Genomic DNA, 16464 nt, shown 5'->3' with positions numbered 1-16464 from the left:
GGTCTGGGTGGGTTACTCTTCAGAGGATCAGTGTGGACTTGTTGGGCCAAAGGGCCTGTTTCCACCCTGTAGGGAATCTAATCTAAATTACCAGCAGCTTTCACACCTTCAATTGAACACTTCTTGGAACATTAATGTTGGACAGAATATCATCCGGGATGGGCTGGGGAAAATGTCGACCGACATCACTGGCAAAATTAAACGTCAATATTCACTGCACAAAATAAAAAGTGTTCACCAAATTTCAGTGAGCAGGCAACCGGAGAGAGTTGGTTCCAACTGCAACGTGTCTCTGCTTCTCTACGTTGGTGTGTGGTACTTTTTCTGACATCCGTGCATGTCATCAGCTTCTTTTGGCACTGTCCTTCCAAGTCACTGCTCTCGGAATGTAATGAAGAAAGGTTTCTTCTGTGATCCTCTAGGACTAAGCTGCATATCAGTCAGAAATTCAGTGCTATGCCTTGCCGAATAGCCAGTTTCTCCATCTCCTTGACTCCTCAGATCCAGACCCTGTGCATAATCATGTAGATCATCTTATGTCACTGGTTCAAAATCCATGAACTGCGCTCTGCGCTATTATTCTCATTTTTCCCTGATTGCAACAATTAGCAATGTGTACTAGATGCGCTACAAATGTTTGCTAAAGCCCTTTCCAAAGACAGCAGCATCCAAACCACTTCCATTTCGAAGGAAAAGGGCAGCAGATACATGGGAACACCACCCCCGGCAAGTTCAACTTCGTGTCACTCACCAGCCTGACTTGGAAATATATCAGCCGTTCCTTCAGTGTTGCTGGGTCAAAATCCTGGAATTCCCTCCATTAGGGCATTCTGGGTCTATCTGCAAAAGGTGGACTGCAGCAGTTCAAGAAGGAAGCTCACCTCCAGCTTCTCAAGGGGGCAACTAGGGATGGGTTAATAAATGCTGGGCCCAGCCAGCAAAGGCCATGTCACATAAAAGAATTTTTAAAATTGTGGGGCAGTTGTGTTTATTTATGTCTCTGAATTTGTGAGTGTTCTGGTGTGAGTCTGTGTGTGAGTGTTTTAGTCTGTGCATGTGCATGTGTCAGTATGTGCATGTGATAGTGTGTGCATGATAATGTAATAGTGTGAGTGTGAGAGAGTGTGATACGATATGTGATAGTGCGTGTATGTGAGTTTGTGTATCTGAATCTGTGTGTGCATATTGAGTGTGTGTATCTGTGTGTGAGAGTGCATATGTGAGTTTGCGTGTGACTGTGAGTGAGTGTATGTGAGTGTGTGCACACATGTGTATGTATGAGAGTGTGTGTGTATACATGTGTGAGTGAATGTGTGTGAGTGTGTATGCGAGTGTGTGTGTGTGTGAATACATCCTATCCGAGAGTTGCTTAAATATTCCTAATGTATCTGACTCTCCTACCACTGCTGGACTCTCCACACACCCACCACTCTGTGTAAAGAACCTACCTCTGAGATCTCCCCTAAACCTTCCTCCAATTACCTTAAAATTACGCCCCCCTCGTGATAGACATTTCTGCCATGGGAAAAAGTCTCTGGCTATCCACTCGATCTATGCCTCTCAACATCTTGTACACCTATATCAGGTCCCCTCTCATCCTTCTTCACTCCAATGAGAAAAGCCCCAGCTCCCTCAACCTTTCTTCATAAGACATGCCCTCCAGTCCAGGTAGCATCCTGGTAAATCTCTTCTGCACCCTCTCTAAAGCTTCCACACCTTTCCTATAATGAGGTGACCTGAACTGAACACAATACTCCAAGTGTGGTCTAACCAGGGCTTTATAGAACTGCACCAATAACCTTGCAGCTCTTAAACTCAATCCCCCTGCTAATGAAAGCCAATGCACCATACGCCTTCATAACAATCCCATCAACTTGGGTGGCAACGTTGAGGAATCTATGGAAGTGGACCCCAAGTCCCTCTGTACCTCCACACTGCCAAGAATCCTGCCTTTAACCCTATAATCTGCATTCAAATTCAACCTTCCCAAGTGAATCACCTTACACTTTTCCATGTTGGACTCCATCTGCCACTTCTCAGCCCAGCTCTGTATCCTGTCAATGTCCCACTGCAACATACAACAGCCCCCCACACTATCCACAAATCCACCAACTTTCGTGTTATTAACAAACTTACTAACCCATCCGAGTCATTTATAAAAATCACAAAGAGCAAAGGTCCCAGAACCATTCCCTGTAGGACACCACTGGTCACCAAACTCCAGGCTGTGTGCATCTTCCACCCTTTATGGGCAACAAGTTCCAGATTTCCCACCACCTTCTGTGTGAAAGGACTTTTCCTCATATTCCCTTGAAACGTCCTGCCGTTACCTTCAATCTATGCCCCCACCCCAGTCACTGATCCCCCCATCAAAGGGGGGAGGTTTCTTTCTGTCTACTTTATCTATGCCCCTCATCATTTTTTATATCTCAGTCACATCCCACCTCAATCTCCACTGCTCTAAGGAGAACAACCCCAGATTGTCCAATGTCTCTCCGTCACTGAAATTTTTCAGCCCTTAGGCAACATCCTGGTAAATCCCTTTTGGCATCATGTCCCAGTGCTATCACATCTCCCCCTAGAATGTGGATTCCAGAACTGCACACAATACTCGGTGTGTGGCCTATCTGACATTTTAGCATTGCCTCTCTGCTGTTAAACTCTAGTCTGGTTGAATAAAGGCAAGTACAGTATGTGTGTGTGTGTAACATGATATCTATGTGTGAAATAGCAGGCATGTGAGCGTAAATGTGTGTGTGAGATTATACTAGTGTATTGAGTGCATTTGTGCTTGTTTACAAGTTTGTGTGGGTGTGCGTTTTTCTGTATGAGTTCATACCTGTGTGCATTTGTGTGTCAGATTATATCCTGTGTGTTTGTGTATAAGATTGTGTGTGTGTATTTCTGTATGAGTTTATACCTGTGAGTGTGTGTTTGTGTGAGAGATTATATCTGTGTGTCTGTACATAAGATTATATATGTGCATTGAGTGTATGTTTGCATGTGAACTGATATGTGTGTGTGTGTTTGTGTACAAGATTGTGTGCGTTGTGGGTTTGTGTGTGAGATTATACCTGAGTGTTGTGTGATTGTGCATGTGATTATACTTATATTTTGTGTGTGTGCTTGTGTGAGACTTTACCTGTGTGTTGTGTTTGTCTGTGCATGAGATTATTTCTGTATGTTGTGTGTGCTTTTGTGTGTGAGATTATACACGTTGCTGTGTGTGTGTATCAATCTGTATGCTCGGGTGTGATATTTTGCCTGTGTGCCGTGTATCTGTGCGTGTATGTGAGATTATACATGCCGCTCAGTTTGGCTATTAACCTTATATCTGCCTCTCATGATTTTATTGAACTCTATAAGGTCTTCCTCAGTCTCCTACGCTCCAAGGCAAAACATTCCAGCCTATCCAACCTCTCCTTATAACTCAAATTTTAAAGTCCAGATAGTATTCAAGTAAATCTTTTCTGCACTTTTTCTAGTTTAATCATATCCTTTTTATAATCGACCGACCAGAACCGTGTGCCATGTACATTTTTGCATGAGGTTTATACCTGTGTGTTTTGTGTGTGTCTGTGTGTGTGTGTGTGAGTAAGCATGCATGCGAGTGTGAGATTACACATAGAACACAGTATAGTACAGCACAGAAACAGGGCCTTTGGCCTATGATCTTGTGCTGACCATGATGCCTGCACGTGGTCCAAATCCCACCATTCTTTGCTTATTCATGTGCTTCTCTAAAAGCTCCTTAGACTTCCCTGTCGTATATGGCCCACCACTACCTTGGCAGCGTGTTTCAGGCACCCACTACCCACTGCAAAAAACTCACGTCTCACATCTCCTTTGAACTTTCCCTCTATCACCTTAAATGCATGTCCCCCAGTATCAGACATTTCAACTCTGAGAAAAAGATTCTGACTGTCAAACCTATCTCTGCCTCAATAATTTTACAAAATGCTGTCTGGTCTCCCCTCAACCTCCGCCGCTCCAGAGAAAACTACCTACGCCTGTCCAGCCTCTCCTTATAACTCATACCCTCTAATCCAGGCAATATCTGGTATACCTGTACGTGTTTTAATGTGAGACGATACCTTTCTGGTGTGTGTGTGTGTGTTTATACCTGTGTATGTTTGTGAGGTTACACCTGTGTGTGTGTGTGCAATTATACATTTGTGTGTCTGTGTGTGAAAATATATCTATGTGTATGTGTTTTTCTGTGAGTTTACATCTGTGTGTCTGAGATGAGACCTGTGTGTATGTGTGAGAATTTATACCTCTGTGTGTATATTTGCGTGTAATATTCTACCTATGTCTGAGTGTTGCTTGTGTGTGAGATTATACCAGTGTGTGTCTGTGTGTCTATGTATTTTAGTTTGTTAATTCATTCATGGGATGAGGGTGTCACTGGCTAGGGGATCATTTATTGCCAATCCCTAACTGCCCAGAGGGCAGTAAAGTGTCAACCAAATTACTGTGGGTCTGGAGTCACATGTAGGTCACACATGGATGGCAGTTTCCTTCCCAAAGGGACATTAGTGAACCAACAATTGACAATGGATTCACGGTCATCATTAGGCTCTTAATCCCAGTTTTTTTAAAAATTGAATTCAAATTTTGCCATCTGCCATGGTGGGATTTGAACCTGCATCCCCAGAACATTATCTGGGTTTTTGGATTAACAGTCTAGCAATAACACCACCTGGCTGTCACCTCCCCTAATGCTATCCATGTGTGTCTTTGTGTGTGTGTGAGGTTATACATGTGAGCTGTGTGTGTTTACATGTAAGATTGTACGTGTGTGTCTGCCTGTTTGTGTGTGCTTGTATGAGATGATACCTGTTTTGTGTGTGTGTATGTGTGTTTGTGTGTCTACCTGTCTGTGTGCTTGTGTGAGATTATACCTGTTTTGTGTGTGTGTATGTGTGTTTGTGTGTCTGCCTGTCTGTGTGTGTTTGTATGAGATTATACCTGTTGTGTGTGTGTGTGTGCGCGTGTGTGTATTGAGAGACAGAGAGAGAGTGTGTGGGGTTGAGAGAGAGAGAAATTATACTTGTGTGTGTGTTTCTGTTGTGTGTGATTATGGACAGTTTGTATTATAATCTGTGAGGATCATGTTTGTGCATATACCTTAATAATGGGAGAAGTGACCCTCAGACTGGAATTGTTGAGCAGGATGATTCAGAAATGCAATCAATATTGTTTAGTGAGGGAGTTGGAGGAAGGATGGTGATATCCTCAATATGCACCTAATTCTATGAAACATTCAACTGGATGATAGAGAAATTCAAATTGTGGTATTAATTGTCCTGCCACTCTGCAAAAATTAGATTAAACTTCAGAATTCCAGAATTGGAATACAAATAAATGAGCAACAAACAAATACTGGCCCCGACTCGGCTCCCCATTCAACAAGATTGCAGCTGATTTGATTTTGACCTCAACTCTACATTCCTGCAAATATTCCCCCCCCTCAATAATTATTCCCTTGGGAATCAAAAATCTATCTCCCTCTACCTTAAAAATATTTAAAGCTTCTGTGCCCACTCTATTCACATGAAGGGAATTCCAAAGACTCAGAACCTTCTGACAGGGAGAGAGAGAAATCTTTCCCCAAACTCTGTTTTAAATGGGTACTCCCTTATTTTGAAACAGTGACCGAACCCAGTTTTAGATTCTGCCACAAGAGGAAACATCCTCTCCACATCGACTCAGTCAGGCCCCCCACTTCAGGATCTTATCTATTTCACTTCAGTCCCCTCTGAATCTCCAAAACTCCAGAAGACACAGTGCTTACCCAGTTTAGCCTTTTCCTCATGAGGCAATTTGCTCATTCCAGGGATTATTCTGGTAAATTTTCTCTGAACCGCTTTCAACATACTAACATCATTCTGTGAGGACGGTGAGCAGTACAATACAGTACTCCAGATGCAGTTACACTACTGTATAACTGGAGCAGCATGAAAATAAACCCTTCGAGTCAACTCATCTGTGCAGACCAGACATCCAATCTGATCTAGTCCCATTTTTGCTAGCATTTGGCCCATATCCCTTTAAACCCTTCCTATTCATATACCCAGGGAATTGGTTTAGCTCAGTTGGCTGGATTGCTGGTTTACAAAGCAGTGTAATACCAACAACATAGGTTTGATTACCCTCACTAATTTGACGTGGCACGAAGGACTCTCCTTCTTGGTATCTTCCCTCATCTGAGGTCTGGTGGCCTTCAGGTTAAATCATCACCAGTCACCTCTCTCTAATGAGAGAGCATCTCCTATGGTCTGGTAAGACTATGGCAACACAATAACAACATGCATGTACCCATCCAAATGGCTTTTAAATGAAATAATTCTACCTTCCTTTAGCAGCTCGTTCCAGACACGCACCACCCTCTGCGTTAAAAAGTTACCCCTCAGGTCCTTTTCGAATCTTTCCTCCCTAACCTTAAACCTATACTCTTTAGTTTTGGGCACCCCAAATCCTAAGAAAAAGACCCTGGCTATTCATCCCATCCAAGACCTCTGCATCCTCTCCCTATTCTGATATGGGTCGTGTTAAATACCTCATGAAACGTGGGTTGGAATATTGCCTATGAGTGCATTTTATTTTAAAATATATCGCCATAATGAAATATATGTTTGGTTGAGAGCAGCTTTTTTTTTTACACATAAAAGAATACGGTAGTTACACTGGGGTTGAGATCAAAATGCCTTTCTTTTGGAAGTCACCCATGTCCAAACTGACCAGATAGAAAGTTTCAACTGTGCCCCCAAAGCTGTTTCCAGATGGACGATACTTACTCGTGAAAGTGTTAAGGTGCGTCTCTTCATCACTTCATCTGCAGAGAAAAAATTGTATCAGTTAGTTTCATCAGGCAAAGGATTAATGATGAGAAACTTGTACAATCTTTTTATTGTAATGTTTTTTTATGGAAACCTGTCCTCCAATGTATAAGGGTGTCATGCCCTCTACTGGACAGAAAAGCAGTTGGAGTTGACTCATAAGGCAATGGAAACAAGCAGCAGTCATTAATTGCACGATCCTGAAACACATAAAACCTTTCTCGATTGCCTGTTTCTCAAACAGAAGGATGTTTCCAATGACCGGGAAGGAGTGGAGGACTGAGGGTCACAGTTTAAGTAGTTGGGGGAGGACCGAGATGAGGAGAAATGTCTTCACCCAGGGAGTGGGAACCTGGGACATTCTTTGTGATCAAGGCCAAAACATCGAATGTTGTTCAAGATGGAGTTGGATGGAGTTCTTTGGGCCTAAAGGGAGAAAGCAGGGAACAGGGCACTGACTCAGATGACCAGCCATGATCCCATTGAATAGGTGGAGCATACTGGAAATTTTGGACAGCTTACACTTGACCTTTATTTCTCTGTTCCCAGAAGAGAGCCAAAGTGAGCATGACATTTTTGGTGTCATATGTTTGTTGAAAATACAGTCAAGTTTGAACTTTCTTGAAGATATTCTGGGAAATTTGATGGTTTTTTTTTATTGTGGTATTGGGTCATCCACTATTAAACATTGTGCACTCATTAAGTTTGAGCAATTGTGCCAACTGACTGTAGTACTGTGGTGCAAGGAGCCACTCAAGTGGGGAGAGGGAAGAGAAATGGCATTGCAATTAGAAGCATAGACACTGTTCTCCATCACCAGGATCGAGAGTCCTGAAGGTTGTGTTGCCTGCCTGGTGCTCGGGTTCGGCATATCTCATCTGGGCTGCACAGGAACATGGAGTGGGAGGGTTAATGGAGTCATAGAGCCATAGAGTCCCACAGCATGAGACAGACACTTTGGCCCAAACTGGTCCATGCCGACCAAAATGTCCATCCACGTGAACCCCATTTCCCTGCGCTTGGCCCATATCCTTCTAATCCTTTCCTATCCGTGTATTTGTCTAAATGCCTTTTAAATTGTACCCGCTTCAACCATTTCCACAGGTAGCTCATTCTATATGCATACCACCATTCCATATGTGTAAGAATGTTGCCCCTCAGGTTCCCTTTTATTCTTTCCCCCCAACCTTAAACCAATGCTCTCTCATCTTCAAATACCCAAACTTGGGGAAAAGACTGAGTACATTCACTCTATCCATGCCTCTCATGATCGTATACACCACTGTAAGCCCTCTCCCCCCCAGTCCCCCAGTCTCCGACACTCAAAAGAAAAATGTCTCAGCTTGTCCAACCTCTCTCTATAACTCAGACCATTGAGTTCAGGCAACATCCTTGTAAATTTCTTCTTCACTCTTTCCAGTTTAATAACATCCTTCCTCTAACAAGGTGACTCAAACTGAACACAATACGCCAGCTGCAACCTCACCAACATCCTGTACAACTGTAACATAACTGCACCAGGCAGAGAGTGTTCAGCAGGAGAAGATAAAAGGTAGGGAGGAGGGACTTGGAGGAGGGGCGTTGGAAATGTGATAGGTACACAATACTCCAGCTGCAACCTCACCAACATCCTGTACAACTGTAACATAACTGCACCAACTTCTATACTCAATGCCCTGACTGATGACGGCCAGTGGGCCAAAAGCCTCCTTCACTGCCCTGTCTACCTGTGACTCCACTTTCAGAGAACTGTAAAGATCCAGTGGTCATGCTCCACAAAGGTACCAATGATCTCGGGCGGAGGTTCTTCTGAGGGAGTATGAACAGCTCGGATTTCAATTAAAAAGCAAAACCAAAAAGGCAATAATCTCTGGATTATTACTTGAGCCACGGGCTAATTGGCACAGGGTCAGCAAGATTAAGCAGGTAAATAGATAGCTCAAAGATTGATGTAAAAGAAATGGGTTTGAACTCATGGGACGCTGGCACCAGTATTGGGGAAGAAGGGACCTATTCCAATGGGTCGGTCTTCATCTGAACCAGGCTGGGATCAGAGTTCTAGTAAATCGCATAACTAGGGCTGTAGGCAGGGCTTTAAATTAAATGGGGGTGGTGGGGTGGGGTTGGGTTATAGGGGAAATTAGAAAGCCTGAAGGGGTAAGAGTGCAGACATCAGGGGAGGCTACTGAAATCTCCAGCACTGACACAAATACAACAGTGTTTGGAAACTGTTAGCAATCAAACTTCAAGCACACTGCACAAATGAGTCACAATGAGAAGAGAGTTGGTTAATACAGGACCGAAGATGTTATATCTGAATGCACACAGTATAAGGAACAAGGTAAATGAGCTTGTGGCACAGATCAAAATTGGCAGGCAGGACATGTTGGGCATCACAGAGACATGGTTGCAAGGGGATCAGGACTGGGAGCTGAATATCCAATGATATACATCCTGTCAAAAAGATAGGCAGTGGGCAGAGGGGGTGGGGGTTGCCTTATCAGTAAGAAATTAAATCAATAGTAAGAAATGAAGTAGGGTCAGATGGTGTAGAATCTGTGTGGGTAGAATTGAGGAACTCCAAAGGTTAAAAAATGCATAGTTGGAGTTATGTACAGTAGTCAGGAGCTGGGGCACAAGATACACTGGGATATAGAAAAGATATGTTGGAAAGGCAGTGATCGTGGAGAATTTCACTATGCAGGTGGACTGGGAAAATCAGGTTGGTCGTGGATTGCAAGAAAAGGAATTTGTGGAATATCTATGAGACGGCTTTTTTGAGCAGCTTGTGGTGGAGCCCACAGGAGAATTTAGTGTTGTGCAATAAGGCAGACTTGTTGAAGGAGCTTAAGGTGAAGGAACCCTTTGGAGGCAGTGATCACAACATGATTGAATTTACTCTGCAATTTGGAAGGGGGAAGATAGAATCAGGGGTAACAGTATTATAGCTGAATAAAGGCATCTACAGAGGCATGAGGGAGGAGCTGGGTAGAATTGACTGGGAGAGGAGCCGAGCAGGAAGGACAGTGGAACAACAATGGCAGGGGTTTCTGGGAGTAATTCAGGAGACAGAGATTCATCCCGAGGGAAAAGAGACATGTTACAGGGAGGATGAGGTAACCAAGGCTGACTAGGGTAGGCAGGGAGAGCATAAAAACAAAAGGGAAAGCATTTAATGTGGCAAAAGGCAATGGGAAACCAGAGGATTGGAAAGCTTACAAAGACTCACAAAGGACATCAAAAAAAGGAATAAGGAAGGAGAAGACTAAATATGAGGGGAAGCTAGCCGGTAACATAAAGGAAGACTGTAAGAGTTTCTTGAGATATATAAAGGGCAAACGAGAGGCAAAAGTGGAATTGGGCTCCTGGAAAATGGCACCAGAGAGATAGTAGTGAGGAACGAGTAAATTGGTGAGGAACTTTGTGTCAGGCTTCAAACTGGAAGACAGAGTAATAACCCAAAAATTCAAGAGAGTGAGGGGGCAGAACTGAGTATGGTGGTCATCATCAAGGAGAAGGTGCTAGAAAAACTGAATTGCCTGAAGGTTCTCCCCGTGTCTGTGTGGGTTTCCTCCGGGTGCTCCGGTTTCCTCCCAGAATCCAAAGATGTGCAGGTTAGGTGAATTGACCATGCTAAATTGCCCGTAGTGTTAGGTAAGGGGTAAATGTAGGGGTATGGGTGGGTTGCGCTTCGGCGGGGCGGTGTGGACTTGTTGGGCCGAAGGGCCTGTTTCCACACTGTAAGTAATCTAATCTAATGTGACATGTCTGTTTAACAAGGGAGTACGGTAAAGAAGGGAAAATTACAGGTTAATTAGCCTAACCTCTGTGGTGGGTAGGATCCTGGAATCCATTGTGAAGGATGAGATTTCTGAATACCTGGAAATGTATGGTAAAATCGGGCAAAGTCAGCCTGGTTTCATCATTGCTTGACAAATCTGTTAGAATTCTTTGAGGATGTAATGAGCAGGTTAGACCAAGGAGAACCAATGGACGTTGCCTGCCAAGGTGCCACATCGGTGGCTACTGAGTAAGATAAGGGCCCATGGTGTCAGGGGCAAGGTACTAGCATGGATACAAACCTGGCTGTCTGGCAGGAAGCAGTGAGTGGGGATAAAAGGATCCTTTTCAGGATGGCAGCTGGTGACAAGTGGTGTTCTGCAAGGCTCAGTGTTGGGACAACCTTTTACTTTAAACAGTAACAATCTAGATGAAGGAACTGTGGGCATTCTGACTAGGTTTGCAGACAATACAAAGATAGGTAGAGGGACAGGTAGCATTGAGGAGGTGGGAGGCTGCAGAAGGATTTGGAGAGGTTAGGAGAGTGGGTAAAGAAGTGGCAGGTAGAGTACGATGTGGGAAAGTGTGGGGTCATGCACTTTGATAGGAAGAATAGAGGATGGACAATTTCCTCAATGGGGAGAAAACTCATAAAGCTGAAGTGCAAAGAGACTTGGGAGTTCTAGTCCAAGATCCTCTGAAGGTAAACTTGCAGATTAGGAAGACAAATACAATGATGGCATTTATTTTGAGAGCACTTGATATAAAATCAGAGATGTACTTCTGAGGCTCTGCACAGAACACATTTAGAGTACTGTGCATAAATTTGGGCCCCATATCTCAGGAAGGATGTACTGGCCCTGGAGTGTGTTCAGAGGAGGTTCACTAGAATGATCCCAGGAATGAAAAGCTTAACATATGAGGAACGTTTGAGGAGTCTGAGTCTATACTCAATGGTATTTAGAAGAATGAGGGGGTATCTAATTAAAACTTACAGAATGGCCTGAACAGAGTGGAAGTTGGGAAATGTTTCCATTGGTCGGACAGACTAGGACCTGAGGGCACAACCTTAGGGTAAAGGGAAGACCTTTTTGAACGGAGATAATGAGAAACCCTTTCACCCAGAGAGTAGTGAATTCATTGCCACAGAAGGCTGTGGAGGCCAGGCCATTGAGTGTATTTAAGACTGAGATAGTTAGGTTCTAGATTACAGGGAGGAAGTAGGAGAATGGGGTTGACACATTGTCAGCCATGATTGAATGGCAGAGCAGACTCGATGGGCTGAATGGCCTAATTTTTGCTCCTACGTCTTGTGGTCTTCCTTCTAAACATGGTTATAAGGCAAAGAAAACCCAGTTACTAATTAGTGCAGCAAAGATTAGGAGATTGATGCGTGGCAGAGTGGCTCAGTGGTTAGCAGTGTTGCCTCACATCACCAGGGATCCGGTTTCGATTCCAGCCACAGCTGACTGTCTGTAGGGAGTGTGCACATTATCTTCATGCCTGCATGGGTTTCCTCTGAGTACTCCAATTTCCTCACAGTCTAAAGATGTGCAGGTTAGGTGGATTGGCCGTGCTAAATTTCCCATAGTGTCCAGGAGGGTGCAGGCTAGGGTGGATTAGCCGTGGGAAATGCAGGGTTACAGGAGCAGGGTGGGTCTGGGCGAGATGCTCTATGGGGGTGGGGGTGGGGTGATGTGGACTTGATGGGCCAAATGGCCTGCTTCCAAACTGTGTGGATTCTATAATGATACTAACCTAGATTCGTACTATTGACAGTGGCCAAGATTCCCCAGCTCTTCAGAAAAAAATTGCTTGATTTTCTTTCCATTTCACTCATTACTCGTGGATCTGTACACTATGCAGCATTGGATTTGTGAAGGCAAGGTAGTTGAATTTGTTAATTTCAACCAGATTTCTTGAATGATAATGAGGAATATTGATGCACTTGATGTGTGGCCTCTTGCTAAAGCTCTGCATGGCACTCTGACGAGAAAAATAAAAGCCAATGGGATCCACAGGAAAGCAACCCATGGATCCAAAACTGGCTGAGAGGCAGGAGGCAGAGGGTGTTGGTCTGGAACTGAAAGGTGACAGATTCAGAATCTCTCTCCATATTTAAGCAGGTTTTAGATTCGCACTTGAGTTGTGGGTCAAGAGCTGAGACATGGGATTAGTGCAATCAGATCTTCGTTGGCCACACGTAACAGAATGGGCCCAATGCCCCCATCTGTGCTGTGAACATCAATGAGTCCGGGGATTGGATGGCTATTTCTTCTGGATGCTAATTAGCTTCTGCCAAGCGCATGGGCGTACATAATACATTGGGGCTTTGCCCGAAGTGTGTGGTGTCGTATTAAACACATGAGTAACATTTGTCCTCAGTGTCTTTCAGAGATCTGGTTGTGAGATTGTACATAATGCAAAATGAGCACACTCCTTTCTGCCAAAGATGGATATTTGCAAAGTTCTGTAAATTATATTGACTTCTACTAGCTCCTGAGCTGTTCTGTAGAAACTTTCAAAACTTTTAAATGCAGAGTTGACATCAGTTGCAGTACGACTTCCCTACTCCTGCATTCCTAGACCCTTGAAATAAGGGCCCACATTCCATTAGCCTTTCCTGATTACCTGCTGCTCCTGTGTGCTTGCTTGCTGTGTTTTTTGAGCACAAGTTCCTTTGTGTTGCAGATTCTTGTAGTTTTCCTCCCTTTAAGCAATACTATTCTTATGTTTTACCTTCCCAAATGAACAACTGCACATTTTCCCATGTTATACTTCATTGATAATTATCTACACTCACCAATATCCTTTACTGGAAACTGACTGGTACATTTTAAATAGCATTAGTTCCCTTTGACCCAATAAGACTATGCATTTCAATGGTCATACCTCCAAATTATCCACCTTAATAATTAAAATGCTGTCATTAGGGTCTGCAGCATAGAAACAAATCCCATGGACCAGTCAAAAAAAACCCACCTCAGTATTCTCTAATCCTGTTTCCCTGACATTTAACCCAATGGTCTTGGCATCACAAGTGCCCACCTAATCCTTCTTCGATTTGATGAGGATTTCTGCTTCTATCACTCTTAGAGGCAGGTGAGTTCCAGATTTCCCTCTTCCTTCGGGGTGATAACTTTTCCCTCACATCACCTCGAAACTTTCTGCTCCTTCCATCTTTTCATTCTACCCCTCCCCACCATTACTGATCCCTCCATTAAGTGGGAAATGTTTTTTTCGATCTACTTTACCTGTCCCCCTCATAATCTTTGAATAGATTAATAATATGGGTATGTTGGCCAGACCAACAAAATGAGAACATTAACAAAGTGGTCTGTAAAATTTATAAGGGGTTTCTCAAATTCTTACCACCCACCACAAATTTATCTTCGGCAAGTTGATGAACTTACAATTGTCGATATTGTTGTCAAACGCAGTCCAGAGATTGGAACTAAATGAAAAAAAAATAAAATCCCATGTTAAGTTTGCTATTGAGGATTTACAAGCTGAAAATTGCTTGTGCCTGGGCAAGAATACATCTAGACATTCTTTTGAAAGTTTGATTTGATTTAATTATTGTCAAATGTACTGAGATACCATGAGAAGTATTGTTTTGTGCACTAACCAGACAAATCATACCTTACACAAGTACATCAGGGTAATCGAACAAAATGCAGGATATAGCAAAATGTTATAGCAGCAGAGAAGGCACAGAGAAAGATCAACTTGAACATACAAGAGATCTGTTCAAAAGTCTGATAATAACAGGGATGAAGCTGTTCTTGAATTTGTTCATACATGTTCTAAAACATTTGTATCTTCTGCCCGATGGGAGAAGATGGGAGAGAGTGGGTGGCTAGCACTGCTGCCTCACAGTGCCAGAGACACGGGTTCAATTCCCGCCTCAGGCAACTCTCTGTGTGGAGTTTGCATGTTTAGATTAGATTAGATTACTTTAGATTAGATTAGATTACTTACAGTGTGCGGTTTCCACCCACAGTCCAAAGATGTGCAGGTTAGGTGAATTGGCCAAGCTAAATTGCCCGTAGTGTTAGGTGAAGGGGTAAAGATAGGGGAATGGCTCTGGGTGGGTCGTGCTTCGGCGGGTCAGTGTGAATTTGTTGGGCCGAAGGGCCTGTTTCCACATGGTAAGTAATCTAAGAGCTTAGTCGAGGCAGGAGATGTCCTTGATTCTGTTGGCTACTTTCCTGAGGCAGCAGGAACTGTAGTTGGAGTCAATGGTAGGAAAGCTGATATTCATGATCGACTGGGCTGCATTCACAACTCTCAGCAATTTCTTGCGGTCATGGACACAGTAATGGCCATATCGAGCTGTGGTGCATTGGGATAGATTGCTTTCTATGATGCATCTATAAATATTGGTTCGTGTCATTGTGCGCATCCCAAATTTCTTTCGCTTTCTGATGAAATAGATACATGCTTTCTTGACTATAGCATTTACCTGGATGGACCTGGCAATATTTACACCTAGGACCTTGAAACTTGAAAGGGTTCAGAAAAGATTTACAAGGATGTTGCCAGAGTTGGAGGATTTGAGCTATAGAGAGAGGCTGAACAGGCAGGAGCTGTTTTCCCTGGAGCGTCTGAGGCTGCAGGGTGACCTTATAGAGGTTTACAAAATTATGAGGGGCATGGATAGGGTAAATAGGCAAAGTCTTTTCCCTGGGGTCAGGGAGTTCAGAACTAGAGGGCATAGGTTTAGGGTGAGAGGGGAAAGATATAAAAGAGACCTACGGGGCAACGTTTTCACACAGAGGGTGGTACGGGTATTGAATGAGCTGCCAGAGGAAGTGGTGGAGGCTGGTACAATTGCAACATTTAAAAGGCGTTTGGATATATATATGAATAGGAAGGGTTTGGAGGGATATGGGCCGGCAGGTGGAATTAGATTGGGTTGGGATGTCTGGTCAGCATGGTTGGATTGGACCGAAGGGTCTGTTTCCATGCTGTACATCTCTATGACTCTATAACCTCTACCTTCAGCTCATTGACACAGACAGGAGAGTGTCCTGAAGTGGAAGACCAGCTCCTTCATTTTGCTGACGTTGAGGAAGAGATTGTTGTCTTTACACTGTGCTGCTCCCCGTGCTACACTACGCTGGAGTCATCAGCAAACATGGAAATGGGAACTTGGTCCACCACAAGGTGCAAAAACAGCTAGCCTTCCCTGGATTCCTTTCAAAATTCACTCACTCATTGTCATGGTCTCACATGGTTAAGTCTTTTAATCAAGTCTGCCTCTGTTTATTGCAATGAAATTACCTTGGGAGGGAAGCTGAGGCAGGAAACCTCACAGTTAAAAAAAACTATGTAGTGGAGCACTTATGTCTCATGGTGTTCAAGGCTATGGGCCGATTGTGGGACAGAGCGAATGGGAAATGTGGCCTCTTCAGTAATGATACAAATCCATCTTCTACAATTCATTGGAGGAGGTGTGTGTGTGTCTGTGTGTGTGTGTGCATGTCTGTCTATCTGTGTGACTGCGCCATTCATGATTTTCCTTACAGACGGGATGTGAATGCTGCTGGGCCGGGTGCAGCATTTACTGTTCATGCCTAATTGCCCTAGAGGGCAGTGAAGAATCAACCACATTGCTGCAGGAGAAAGTGAGGACTGCAGATGCTGGAGATCAGAGCTGAAAAATGTGTTGCTGGAAAAGCGCAGCAGGTCAGGCAGCATCCAAGGAGCTGGAGAATCGCCATTTCGGGCATGAGCCCTTCTTCAAGAATGAGGAGGGTGTGCCAAGCAGGCGAAGATAAAAGGCAGGGAGGAGGGACTTGGGGGAGGGGCGTTGGGAATGCGATAGGTGGAAGGAGGT

The 16464-nt window shown here is 43.9% G+C and overlaps 1 protein-coding gene across 2 annotated transcripts in view; it reads right to left on the bottom strand.

Annotated features, from left to right (window-relative positions):
- Positions 1 to 15: 15 nt before the first annotated feature.
- The window catches only part of LOC122554904, a 67610-nt gene continuing 51161 nt past the window's right edge, over positions 16 to 16464 (bottom strand). For both annotated transcript variants that reach the window (XM_043700294.1, XM_043700293.1), the window contains 3 exons: positions 14036 to 14076; positions 6801 to 6838; positions 16 to 510 (listed from right to left, as the gene is read on the bottom strand). In XM_043700294.1, coding sequence (XP_043556229.1) covers positions 373 to 510; positions 6801 to 6838; positions 14036 to 14076 — 217 coding nt within the window. In that variant the 3' untranslated portion in view covers positions 16 to 372. The remainder of the gene's footprint in view (positions 511 to 6800; positions 6839 to 14035; positions 14077 to 16464) is intronic.

Source organism: Chiloscyllium plagiosum, chromosome 12 (genome assembly GCF_004010195.1).
Source record: "Chiloscyllium plagiosum isolate BGI_BamShark_2017 chromosome 12, ASM401019v2, whole genome shotgun sequence".
Classification (NCBI taxonomy): Eukaryota; Metazoa; Chordata; class Chondrichthyes; order Orectolobiformes; family Hemiscylliidae; genus Chiloscyllium; species Chiloscyllium plagiosum.
This window is presented reverse-complemented; position numbering and strand designations above follow the sequence as displayed.